The sequence below is a fragment of the Lepidothrix coronata genome, unplaced genomic scaffold (assembly GCF_001604755.1).
Source record: "Lepidothrix coronata isolate B3197 unplaced genomic scaffold, Lepidothrix_coronata-1.0 Scaffold63, whole genome shotgun sequence".
NCBI lineage: Eukaryota > Metazoa > Chordata > Aves > Passeriformes > Pipridae > Lepidothrix > Lepidothrix coronata.
This window is the reverse complement of record NW_016690243.1, coordinates 3,002,984-3,017,093: the sequence shown is the minus strand read 5'-3', so window position 1 is coordinate 3,017,093 and position 14,110 is coordinate 3,002,984. Positions and strand designations below refer to the sequence as shown.

The window sequence follows — 14,110 nt, the reverse complement described above, 5'->3', positions numbered from 1 at the left end:
ATCCTTAAAATACTTTGTAGAATGGGAAAAGAGCTATGTAGCAACTGCCAGCAGGAAGATCTAAAAAAAAACCAAGCAGAAGGTAATTTTAACTAGAGGAGAGGGCTAAGGAACATTAGTACACCTTGCCACCTACCCTTCAAGTCAATCCAAACCCTTCAAGCCTTTTAGCAGCTAGGATGTTCTATGACATCCATGCTGATATATCGACAATAACAAGCAAAACTGGAAGATAAAAGACAAGGACAGGAAATCTTCCACTCCCTTTTTAGCCCAGTAAACTCAGAACTGGCATAGCTTAAGTTTCAGTAGGAGCAAGCAGTTCACAGAAGTACAGGGAACAGGACAGAAGAGCTCAATTCAAAAGCAGGTGGCCCTATGTCTGGCTGATGCAGCACTTAGCACCAGAATATAGTCTAAATTTCAACAATCTACATTACAAGCTGATGATATTTGCAGTAGTCACAACCTGGAGGTTGCAAATCCTCTAAATATAAAAATACATGTGTTTATTAATATATATATTTGGGGGTGGGTCTGGGAAGAAAAGATTAAATCCTGGAATACTATAGAAATACTAAACTCTTGCTAATCCCTTTCTGGCAGTTGACCTTGATGATTTCATAAGTTCATAGAATGATTTGGATTGGAAGGGAATTTTAAAGGTCATCTAGTCCAACTTCTGTGCAATGAGCTGGGATATCTTCAACTAGATCAGGTTGTTCAGAGCCCCATCCAATCTGACCTTAAACATTGCCAGGGATGGGACATCCACACCCTCTCTTGGCAACCTGTCCCAGTGTTTCTACCCTTTTTTAAAAATGAGTGCAATATTTCCCTTTTTACAGTCACTGGGTACTTCACCTGCCATGATTTTTCAAATATCATGGAGAGTGGCCTGGCAACTACATCAGAATTTCCTCAGGACCTTAGGATGCATCTCATCAAGCTCTATAGACTTACATATGTTCAGATTCCTCAGGTGGTTTCTCTTTCAGTTGGAGGAACTTTGCTCCCTCCAGTGCCTGACTTGAGGTTCATCCACTTGACAGGTGTGGGAAGAGAGATTGACAATGAAGACTGAGGTAAAAATGTTGTTGAGTCTCAGCCTCCTTTCCTTCTCATCCATTGAGACCAGTTTACCAGTTGTGTTCATCACAGGGATTATGCTTTTCTTGACCTCTCTTTTCTAGCTGAATGAAATACCTTCTTATTCTTTGCATCACCTGCCAATTTCAGCTCCAGCTTTGCCTTGGCCTTCCTGAACCCATCACTGGACAACTTCCTGACTACACAACTGAACAACATCCTTATACTCTTCCGAGGACACCTGTCCTTACTTTCACTGCCTGTGCATTTCCTTCTTGCACTTTAGTGCGACCAGCATGTCTTTACTCAGCCATGCCATTCTCTTGCCTTCCCTTTCTCATTTCTTAAACATTTTATTTAATTTAAAAAACAAAAATTCAATTAAAAAAATTCAAGTTAAGCAATCTGAGATCATTTGTGACAATTGTAATACAGAAGGCTGTTATCTGTGAGAAGGGCGTTCTTAAGGAGAGCAGCTCATGAAAACACAAGCATGCTGCATTTCACAAAGAATGTAGGAAGTGAAATCCCATTACTGAAATGATTTCCTTTTTGTTTTGCATTTTAGAAGATACTGAAGGACTGACTGGCTGCTTATCAGGGAATATATTCAGCACTTTTAAAAAAAGAGGCAAGTCTCATTGACATGCTTGAAGCTGCCAGTAAAAGTGTTTGAAATTTAAAGACCCTGACAACCACCAGTCAGCTGTCCCTTCACTGCTTTCTCCCCATAGAGCAATACCTTGACTTCTCCATTATTGTGGTAAAGAACAACTGTCTTATTTGCAAAAAATTTTACACAGACTCACAATATTTACTATTTATGGGTAATATTCACACACGACTCAAGAATGAGAAAATGCTGTACTTGCTGCTTAAATAAATACATACAAAGAAAAGGTCTGAGACTGGGACCTTCTGGGTGATACTTGATAAAAACTGATTTGGGGAAGGGTGTGTGTTTGCATTTAAGTATATGACAGGGGATGGGCAGGAAAAAATAAGACCGTTTCTATTATTTATATACTGGTAGCTAGTTTATGTATTATCTTTGATATTCTTGTTTATATATGGCAAACATTAAAACAATTCTGCCTGTGTTAGGATTTTGGGGGCATTGGTGACTTTAGTAACACTATTGCCTTTTTGTTGTTGGATTAAGTAAGCTCAAGCATTTAAATCAAGGAAAAAAGATTAATAAATGATTCTGTTGATAACTTTTCTCAGTTACTCTAGTTTCATTTTTTAATAGAACATTAACTGCATTTTTGGCTTTATTACAGAAACTTTCAACAAACCCTAAGAAACAGTCACCAGAACACAGCAAATGAAATGCTCTTTATGAGGGATTCTCAAACTGCAATACTTTCAGTTGTCAATTGGATTATAGATCTATCATATAACAGTCAATTGCTCTGTGACTTATTTTTCTCTTCTTTTTAACAAGGAGATGTAAAACAAGTTGTTTTGAACAAGTCGGGAATAAAAGACTTAAAAGCCTTTTTAATGGAAAACTTTGACCTGATGACTTTGTATAGCTATAAAATAAAAAAATATTTCCAATAGAATTTTGAAAGATCAGTTATTTTTACAGAGATAAAGCATTCACTTGTTAGTTTGCCAGTGCTCCTTACCAGGTTTATTGAAGAAAGACTTCCAAGCCATAACTATCCTTATATACACTTCCCATGCATCACTGCTATTTATTCTATACTTAATAGAAAGCCAGCTTATTCTTCCAAATACTGTAAACTGCAGAAGACCCTTTTCCCCATTCTCCACTTCCAGAGATTTTAAATTAAGGGAAGTCTAGTTAAATTCTGGTTTGTCTTCCCTTCCATAGTTTTCTTCTATTTTTTTTCTTCAGTTCCTAAGGAACCAAGAAAATAAGACAGAGGAGATGGAAAGGAAAAGGAAAACAATATACAAGTTCCTTGAAATTGTCTTACCAAATATGCAGTCACATATTAGTATTTTTGTTTTCTCCAGTGACTTGTAGAAATGATAATTCCTTTGATCAAAGCATTTAAAAAGTATTAAAATAGGATTTGAAAAGCATTGGGTATTCCCCATAGTGTACTACAGTTTTGTGAAAGGTCAAAATTCAGGGTGTATTTACTCCACAATATTGCTTGAACATATTTTGTGTAACTAATATATCCAGGCAATATTACTTTCAGTAATTAAAAATACGTATTTCTGGGTTCTTGAAATCAGAAGAGCAAACAGTGGCAGGTGTTAAATTTAGACAGTTTGTACTTCACAGAGGATAAAGAAGTTTGGAAAAATTCATTCTGCTGCTGAAGGGAGAAAAAATGCTTAAGTGTGTTAGACACATATTTCTTCTCCTAGAATCAACAGCTCTTTACTAAGTCCAAGCTCACTTGCAGATACAGACACCACAATGAGGAGAACATATTCCACAGTTTTCTTTACATTTTTGCTCTCCAGACACTTATTCTATGCTTTCAAAGAATGAATACGCCTCTAGTGAAAAATCATATAATTGAAAAATGCATGTTATCACAAAGATAGCATTTTGTGAGATCATTTATATAAAAAGAAAAAGATTCTAGTTCTACCTTCATTTTAAAAGCTTCTGAAAATAGTAACAAAGGTGAGTGTGTACCTGCACATGAAAAGAATAAAAGACCTTTTAATAATTCAGATGAAGGAGTAAATAGTACATTCAGTAGCTTTGAAAGACAGGATTCTAATGAGATTTAACTGGACAGCTTAAGGATATCTAAAAAGTTAAAAGGTGACAAACATAAAGCAATGCAAATGTGATGGTAAAAAATTTCAGTTACTTTTCTTAAATTAAGTATATGAAAGCTTAATGTGGTAAACTTAAAGTGTAACAACATCCCAGGCACCTCATTCTATCTGCTGAATGAACAGAAATTGGAAAACAACCAAACAAACAAAAAGATAGAATACTGAGAAACAAAATATGATTTTTAATCTTGGACAAATAAGCTTGAAAGAATGAAAATTCCACTACAGAAATTAATACCGCAGTTTCATGTAGAGTCTTCAGCAATGCTACGTGTGAAAATTTATGACAGAATTTGAAAAGAACCATAAAATTCTGGGCAAAGGATTACAAGCCAAGACTTTTCCAGTCAGGACTGATTAGCTCAGCTATAGATACCAGTATTAGAGACACTCTAAGCTCATGTACAATGTAAACAATGGCTAATGTAAAACCATTGCAGTGACTTGCCAATTCTTTAACTTCTTCTAATATCAAAAGAGTTTAATCATTTTGATTGACAGAAATAAATATAAACTCTTTAACTCAAAGCACATGGTGATCAGATCTCAGCAGTAGTAATGGCACCAGTTCTGATCATAAGCTGTAAAAAACATGGCTATAACTAAGTAATATACACCTATGCAAGTCCTTGAGAAGTCGGCCAACAGGCCAATTGTTTATACAGTGCAGGACATTTTATGGACTAAGACATTTTTAGTCAAGCTGCTGTTGTCTATAAGACACAGAGTCTTTCAAAATCAAATCTATGGTTGTTTTAAATAAGAACTATCTTATTTTATTACTATAGACATGCATAGAGAAAGTTTGTAGATAAAGTTCCAGGAAGTAAGGCTTGGACCTAATTGAATTACTTAGTGAAAAAAGTATTCTACAGGAAAACATGAAAGTACTTTACTTTATGTGCTAGTGTCTCACACTGAATGGATTTTGGCTTTGAATGTACCAAGTAGTTAAGATGACGTCTACCAGTAAACTACCAGTAAAAGACTTAGCATTATTAAGAACAGTATAGCTTACCACACAACAGTTTAGAGTCTGTTTGCAACTGGTGGGCATGGCAGGGAGCTATGGCTCCTCTGGTTAAGTCCCCATACAGCTGTGCAAGGGTTTATTCCAATCCTAAAAACCCCAGACAACACAAACTAGTGATCACGCTTAATTACGGAATCAGACATCTTCTGCAAAGATGTAAAAAAATATGTACGTGCATTTGTTCTAGAACACGTGAACATTTGCAGCATTGAAGCTACGTGCTGATATAGATGCTCAAAGTTGAATTTGGAAATAGATTCCATAAGAGTGCACTACATAAAATAGCCAAAAAGCAAAAAAAAAAAAAAAAAGCTTTTACATTTCATTCCTATTACATATGTTAATGTAAAGTGTTCCTCAAAAGTATAATACATTTGTGAATATCAAATGCTAAATTTTATATACTAAGTAATGATGTGGCTGCCTGATCTTTTAGGAAATGGTGAACACAGAAACTCAGTGTGCAAGCACAGTTGTCCTTCAATGTTGTACAAAGCTTTCTGAGAATATTGGCTTATGTATCTGCAAAATACCACACCAGAATGCTGGAATGGAGTTTACTAGTGATCATATAAAGTCTGCCCTGAAATCCTGGTCAAACTCAGAAAATGCATACAGAAGATGACACTTTCACTTCCTGTCCTCCTTCTGTTGGCTAGAATAAAGTAAGTTACCTATTTCACAGCCTTTTTGAATCATTGCCATCTACTTTTTTTCCAGTCATTTACTTCATTTCCTAAAACACTTGGAGTTCTTCATTAAAAAATTCCAGGGGTCCTGGATAGGGCAGTCTGTGGCTTCCCCCTGTCAGGCTGTAGTGACACAAAAAGCATTACTCTATAAAAACACGCATTATTATTGTCAACAAAATTCCGGTTTGGCATGTATGCTGATCATAGTTACTTTTAACAGCATAACCTCCACAGAGAAAAGGATTGATATAACAAAAAATGAAGGTCAGAGAGAGTTTAAATAAATCAGAATAGGAGAGAAACTTAAAATATGGCATTTATAAAAGAGATACCGCAGTTTAGCAGCATGAAGTATTTCTTATTGAATAATTCAAGAGAGTCTGGTTCAGAACACTAACCGAAGTGCTAATTAGACACAGCAACACACTTACTTTCAACAAAAATATAAAATAAGATCTAATTAATGACCATTTCTAGTGGCAAAAGATGAAGTTCTCTAATTTATCTCAGAAAAAAAAAAGACTAGAAAAGAAACAAAATTAAAAAGAAGCTTTAAAGTAAAAAAGCATTTCAAAGGCTAGGTTCCTGCAGGCATTTCAGTGCCTAGGGCATACTGCTCTGGTTAGCCCTTGAAACTCATCATTGCAAGAGTGAGATGATTATTTCTCTTCAGGAGAAATCCCTTCTATGCCAGTAAACACGGAATAGAAATTGAACATTATTTAAACTGAGGTATGCATACAATTGGACTGAGAAAGAAGCATACCAGAACCCATATATTATTTTTTTAACTAAAAACAGGACTAAATGAGCCTGCACAACTCTTTGAAACTGAGTAAAGAAACTCCTCCACCAGCTGATTACACAGTACTCTGGTATAACATGTTTTTCTCAGTTTAATACATTATTTCTCAACTAGAAAGTGAGGGGACACGAGAGCTATTTACAGAACTTAGAAAATTCGATAACACAGAGCAGGAGGTCACTAAATCATAGATAAATGGAGAAAGGATTCTTAATGGGAGTTATAGTGCTCAGTAAAGCTGCTTCTACTGTTATCAGCCACATTATCTACAACAGCCATTTGATTCAAATTACAAATCCAACTGTAATACAACAAACAAACCCAAGCTAATAAGCCATAAAATTTCAACTGAATGCTTCCACTAAGCATACATATATAAACCAAATTAAGTGACACCCGACTCATGCATTTTATTGTTCTAAATATAGCAGTCCCATCAGCATAGTATTTTCATAGTAATTCTAAAACTGTTTTATTAACCTGTGTTATGTGCATATTTTAAGAGATCAAGTGGTGCTGATCAAGGACGCAGAAGGACAGATGTTTAATTGGCAGAAAGAACACAAGAGTGAATTCTCCGTTGCCAAATTTCAGGCAGAAGTTCAAGAGAAATACATGCTCGTAGCTAAAGCTGAGTCTCATTACTGAGTTTGAAATGCCTATTTAAGACCTCCTCGACTAGTGAAGTATTGAAGTTTATTTATTCTTGCCTCAGAACTTTAGTTTACTTCTGATTTAGGTCCACAGGAATGCAAAGACAGAGCTTTATATGAAGAAGACAGTCTCTGTTAAAAATCCACAAGTCATGAGGATGATTTGAGAGAGTCTGTGTGTAGACTCAGCTGAAACCGAGATGTGAGCTCCTCCCTGCAACATTTGTCAGCAACAACATAACACCATAATCATGCCAAATTGGTCTGCTTGCAAGTATGCTCTTCCTTTAAAGAGATATTTGTCTTTTAATTTCCACAAACCCATTAAACTTTTTAAAAATTTCACTTCAGGAATGGAGCTATAAATAATTCTACAATCTTCTTCCTGTATTTGCTTCTTCACATTCATACCGACACAGTCTTTATACCTTCCTTAGCATCTGCTTAAGTATTTGCATATTTTGTCATACAAATAAGCAAAATGAGGTCTCTGCATCTGTATTTTTATCCATTTCCAGTCGTTTTCCAGTACTGGAGGCACAAACCTTGTGAAAACAGAAGCTGTACAGTACCAGTGAAATTCTCTGAGTCTTTATTTAGAAAGCTACCACCTCCTAAGAACATAATGTTCTGCTGGTTATCTTTTTCCCTGCATAAAGCTCAGCAGTCTTGTATTCAGTCATCTTCACTTCTATATAGTGAGGTTCCATCTCTCAAAATAGGCTATTATGGCCGTATGCCCATTTGACATTGGCATAGTAACTATACAATGTATAATATAATGTGGCCACTGGGACACAGTTTTCTTCTAACTTTATGAAAAAATACTAACATAAAAGTCCCTAGAACTGTTTAAGAAGTTTCAGAATACAGTAGTTATTCGGAAAACAGCTGAAAATCAAGTAATTATTGATATATTTTTCTCTTACCAGGCATTATGATATTGGAAAAACCTAATTTCCTTGTTATTGATACTCCATGGGTAAATCTGGATGTATACTCTCTCCTAATTTGTTCTATGTCTCCATGAAGTAACTGAAGAGAAACTGCCAGACCTGAAAATGAAGAGAAAAACAATGAAAGATAAGACACTCAAACAGATTAAGGGCATCACTACTATTTAAAAATTACATGTACTTACAAGTATATATGCATTCCTGAGAAAACGGAAAATTCAGAGGAACTTCGGTTATACCCAGCCAACCCACTTCAATTTTTAAATGTATTTGGGAAAGGCTCCAACATCCAAAAATCAATAAAGACTTGAAAACAACTACCCATGAAAAAGCATTAGCAAATTATTACTGATGTGTAACTGAGCTTTGACAACATGTATCAAAATTATCTCAATAGGGATGGACTGAGGCCTTAACTAAAAAAAGAACTACAAAAAGGTAAATTTAGAGAAATTTCAATCCGTAATATTGAATACCATTTCAATTTTCGACATCCTTCAACACAATCCTGCCTTCACTGATATGCAAGAAAAAGTGCACATACAATGGTCTCAAACTATGAGTGAAATGCAGAACTCTCATTACAGTGCATCAATTAACCTGATACAAAGTTATACAATTTATTCATCCAAAATCTGAAGAAACAAATTCTAATAAACCAATGTAGTGTAATCAGCATTTTTTACTCAGGAACAGTACTTTTATAATGACTAAAATTACAATCTTTTTTCAATATTCATCAGATTTAATCAATCACACTCTTTCTTATGTTTGCTAGAAAAAACATGCAAAATGCAAGGGTGGCCATATAATTTTCCAGCATTTATTCTTCTAGAACCAAGGAAGTATAACTTCATCTACTACATCTGTGGTATACAAATAAATTGCAAAGAGCATACTTCATTACAGCTCAGATTAACAAAAACAACAGGCATGCCTTTTGGTTATTTCAAATATTATCACTGAGGCAAGTGTCTTCCCTGACCTTCAACAATACTACAGCATATCACGTATCAACATGGAGATCAAACAGAAGATAAGAGCAAAGTCTTCATTTACGCTGAACAACTGGAGATAAACAGACAACTCAGAAGAGTCATAACGAACTTGAGATTAAGCTAAAGCAAATAGCATGCATGCACAGACTGAACAACAAGGTCATCAGCCCTTTCAGCTTTGAAAGAAATTTCTCCTTCAACCGTGTTACTATTTAACTGAATAAATTTACTTGAAGTTTGATGGTTCCTAAAATCAGAGCTTGAAAAATCTGTACTAAGTACTGTCAGCTCAGGCTACTGCAGATCAGATATCTGATTACCATGACAACTTTTATATTTTTCTTCTTACCTACACTTACATTCTATTATTTTGGCAACTCCAAAGAACATGATACTCTGAGCAAACTTTCCTTCTCATCAAAAACAGCTCGCCTACACATATCCAACTGGGTACATAAACAAATCTTTTAAGCAGAAACCTTCAGTGAAGTCTATTCTATTTTACGGACTGTATTTGATGCCATGGACATTAATTATTTTTGTAGAAGAATTTGTTCTGTGGTTATCCAGTGAACAACTTTTAGAAAGTAGTGAAAATTATTATTGGTGTAGGTGAGAAATCAAACTGCACTGTGGCGACCTGGTGGTACACAAGCTTGGTACAAAGTCAGACAGGCAAAATTCAGGCTCTGTTAGACCAGGTGAAAGGTTTTTCACTGCTATATGGGAAGATCTAGGCTGGGTATAGCTCAGCTATAAATACGGATATTTAGCCCACCTCCAATCTTGCTTCTTTTATATTTTAAGAAACTGCTATACATACATATGTATAATCATACCCCCATATGCCCCTATTGCACTGTTTCCTTGGAAACCTAAAAAAACTCCTGCTGCAGATCACATCAACCACAACAGCATTAATCAGATATCGTACACCGCCTGGTGTTGAGCAAAATTATTGTGTTTTCTACAAAAGTTGAAGACCTCAAATCAAATTTTATTTAAGTACAAATTTCACAAATTTCCTTGAAGAATTTTATTTAGCTCAAAAACAAGATGTCAAAAAAACTCATCAGTGGCAAAACTTTTAACTTGAGAAATAAAGCTGTCAAGATTTCAAGTACTTGCTCATGCAAGGCGAGAAAAGATAGTAGAACTCTGTACTTCATGGTATTCATTGTTAGAAAATGAAGAGTCATCTCTATGCATCCAAAAGCATCAAGAAAATCTCTCAGTGAACACACTTGAAACATGGGTTAGTCATTTTACCTATAGTTTAAATACATCTTTGGAATATAAATGGTATGCATTCCCCAGCTCTTCAGAATGATGAAGAACACTGGATTACAAAAGCAAAATTACTTAAAAATGTGATATGCTGTAATGAGAGCAGTAACTAGGAAAGAGTAAAAATAAACCAGAACGGAAGCAGGGAAAAGATGCACAGGAAAGGAAGTCTGAAGAAACTCCGAAGGCTTCAAGTTAACAATTTTGACACTGAGGATCCAGTTACCAAACAAAAGGGAATTGCTAAGAAGGGAAGTGAAACTGATAAATCTGGTAAGAGTGCTAATGTAAGGAGCACATAGACTTTACATAATCAACGAAAAGAAGACGACTCCCAATTAAGCATTCGGATTGCTCTCTCAGACCTCCACTAATTTTGCAAGGAAACCAGGCTCCCCTGCACTAAGGATGTAAAACCATAAGACACATACTGTTACTGAGCTGTGATAGCCAAGTTACAGGTTGTTTGAATTTCCAATGATTTGTCACATTCAGGATGTTGAGATAGGCAAAAGGTACATATTGTATATGAAAAGTCAGGAACTTATTTATAGTCCTAATGAAAACTATAACAGTCTAATCAAAGAGTTTACCATTAGTCCATTAACAATGGTACTAACACACTCCAAATACTGTTAAAATGACAAATATACACACAATCTTTCCAGTATCTACCTCTTTCTCACCCTTCCACTGACCCTCTAATTTCAATGGTTTCAACCTGTATAGGTGTGGTATGGTGACTGAGTTATCAGCATCCCAAATCCTTTGCCATGAGAAGTAAGATGTTGGCTGTTTCTTCCTTCTCTCTTTCTAGGCTCCTCTTGGACTAATTTTTATGCTTGTTAATGTGCTTCACATCTTGTTATTTCTTCACTAGTCTACAACTCCACATTACATCCTAACTGATCATACATGATGGCTTCTATATATCTGTTATTTCTTCTTTTCCCTTAAAACTGGTTTTATTCTGCTCTCAAGGTCACAGTATTTGATGACCAATAATTGGCCACTGGTGAGCTGTTCATAGGTCTGGGGCCTCTATTATCATGGCATGCCAGTACTTTCAAGGTGTCAGTTATGGTCACATGTCTTTACTCTTCTATGTTCCATTTTAGTCTAGGGTTAGAGATAGTTAACTCTACACAGAGTAACTACGTATTATAACTATTTGTTAAATACAAAGCATATCTACCAAGGTGGGTTACACCACACAATTGCAGAAAGCTAAGATATAGAAAGAGCTATAATAAAGCAGACAGAATTTATTATTTTTTCATTAGATATATGCTTTTACAAGTCAGACCAAATCTCCAGGCAGCCTAAGACAAGTCCAGTAAGCCAAAACCAGATACGTAATGTGGACCTTGCTGTCAGCTAAACATAAAGTCTGTGGCCAGTTGCAAGCCACAGCAGTCCCATATTTATGGGTCTATAAAAATACAATATACTTGCCAAAGAAAGTAGACACCTGTCATGACCAAGGAAACATGCATTTGCAGTAAAAGTCATGAGGGAGAGATACTTTAAAAAGATGGAATAATTCACATTTTACAAGGGACTACAGTTTGCATCCTTATAATAAAGTGAGCCACCAGACTATCAATGAAAGTTAACTAATATAATTTAAAACATACTGACAGATCACAGAACAATTCAGATTTTCAGAAGGTTGCAGATTCAGCTGAAGAGGGATTCCCTCAGACACATTGCAAAACAAAGAGGAATGAAGAACTGACAAGTTGAAAGGCATCACCATTAAACTAAAAGAGGGGAGATTTAGATTAAATGTTAGGAAGAAATTCTTTACTCTGAGGGTAGTAAGGCACTGGAACAAGCTGTCTAGAGAAATTGTGGATGTCCCATTCCTGGTAGTGTTCAAAACCAAGGTGCGTGGGGCCCTGAACAATCTGATCAAGTGGGTCGCATGCCTGCCAATGGTAGGGGGGCTGGAATGAGATGACCTTTAAAGTCCCTTCCAACCCAACCCATTCTATGATTCCATGATTCTTCATCAAAATATGACCAGAATTTTGCATACCATAACAGGCAGAAGGTCACTGAACTCAATTTACAAAGTGATTAAAGCTATTGCTGTGAAGAAGAAAGGGGTGGAGGGGAAATATGACTGCTTCTAGAAAGGAGGCTTAATCACCAGACAGTATTGAGACAGGGTCAAGGCAGAGAAGGCTTCCAAAGAATTTGGTAAGCAGCCAGTCTGGGAGAGATGGAGAAGACACTCACAGAAAATGAATACAATCAAAAGAATGCAGAGATACTCTTTTTGTAAACAGAGACAGAAAATAATTCATTAACAATTCTCTTATGGAAACATGACTACCTTTTCTGTCATTTAACAAAGGCAATACCCTATAGTTTTAATTTATTCCACTTTGATGATGTATGTCAACATCAGTTCTTTCTCATCTCTTTTCATACACACAATAAAATGATCAGTCTTAGACAAAATTAGAGCATTTTGTGACGGACAAAGGAAAATAGAGAACTGCAACATGCCATCATACACTGCATCTGACTGTGGTTGATAGGATCGTTACAGCATCTTGGATAAACCCTAAGTATCATAAACTTCATAACTATACATTTTCCATTTCTAGAATAGTGGGGGCTAAAACATAACAATGAAAATGATTATCCAGTCTCTGAAGGACTGGCACATTTTCTTTAATTAGGTACATAGTGTAGCTTTGTCCCCTCGGAAAAAATTTTAATTACCTCCCTAGTGGTAATTAAAACCTCTTGTGTTAGCTATTACTCTTTATTTACCCCAGTTCTGAAAATACTACTACAATACTCTGTATGAAACTGCAAAAAGATCTACTTTTATTTCTTTTGCAAGCTAATGAAATTTCTCCCTATTAACTTGTACTAAAGTTCAACACAGATTATTTTTATCAATCAGATGAAAAAGGATGCAGAAAATTGACAAGCTGCTAAATAAACATCCTAGATTTTTGTTAGATTTGTCATTTTACCTTCAAACAGTTTTTGTACTGCATTATTGATTTCTGCATTTAGTTGTAACAAAAAGCAACTGTTCATTATGCTTATAGACCCTTTATTTGCATTTGACCTTCTGGGGGGAAGGGAATGCATTTACATTCGGCTTCTATCTACTGGCAGCAGAGAATCCTAGATCATATTAAGAAGAAAATACCTAGCAGCTGCTCAGGAAACTGATAAAAAAAATGCCCCAACCCTCAAACAGAATGTTATTCAGAGCTGTTTGTATTTTAGGAAAGATAATAAAATAAGGCATCTGACCAAATAAAGCTGCTTAAGCGTGTTAAAAAGTATTCTGAGGGCATATAGGTGTTCCCATTTCTGGTAGTGTTTAAAGTGCACAGGTAAAAAGGTAAAAGTAAAAGGTAAAAGCAATCAATGCTATTGGCAAAAAATGATTTATTGATTTAATGTGATCTGGGACAAACAATTGCATAAATCTTGGCCACGGCAAAATCTATGTAGTAAATCCCACAAATTACAGTCTGGGAATAAAAGAGATATAAAAGGAGAGGTAGATTCAATCCTTGACAGCCTTTTTGAAGACTTCATTTTGATTACTTTGGATTATCAAAGGAAACTCCAAACTCCTCTTTTCCTCAGCTCTAAATTCTGTGTTTTAGCTCAGTAAAAAAAGAATGCACAAATTGCAACATTTTGACAAGTTTCTTGGAGCTCCTGTACCCAAGACTTTTGACAGAAATGCCCTCAAGTGTGGAAAGTACGTTTTTGTTTTTTTTTTCTTCTTCAAATGGAACATAAACACTTAAATGCAAATGACATTTAACTGTCACA

At 35.5% G+C, this 14,110-nt stretch overlaps 1 protein-coding gene across 6 annotated transcripts in view; it reads right to left on the bottom strand.

The window, feature by feature from the left end:
* Positions 1 to 14,110, bottom strand: part of DOCK4 (dedicator of cytokinesis 4) — a 240,175-nt gene that overhangs the window by 89,388 nt on the left and 136,677 nt on the right. For all 6 annotated transcript variants that reach the window (XM_017817903.1, XM_017817905.1, XM_017817904.1 and 3 more), the window contains one exon: positions 7,980 to 8,105. In XM_017817903.1, coding sequence (XP_017673392.1) covers positions 7,980 to 8,105 — 126 coding nt within the window. The remainder of the gene's footprint in view (positions 1 to 7,979; positions 8,106 to 14,110) is intronic.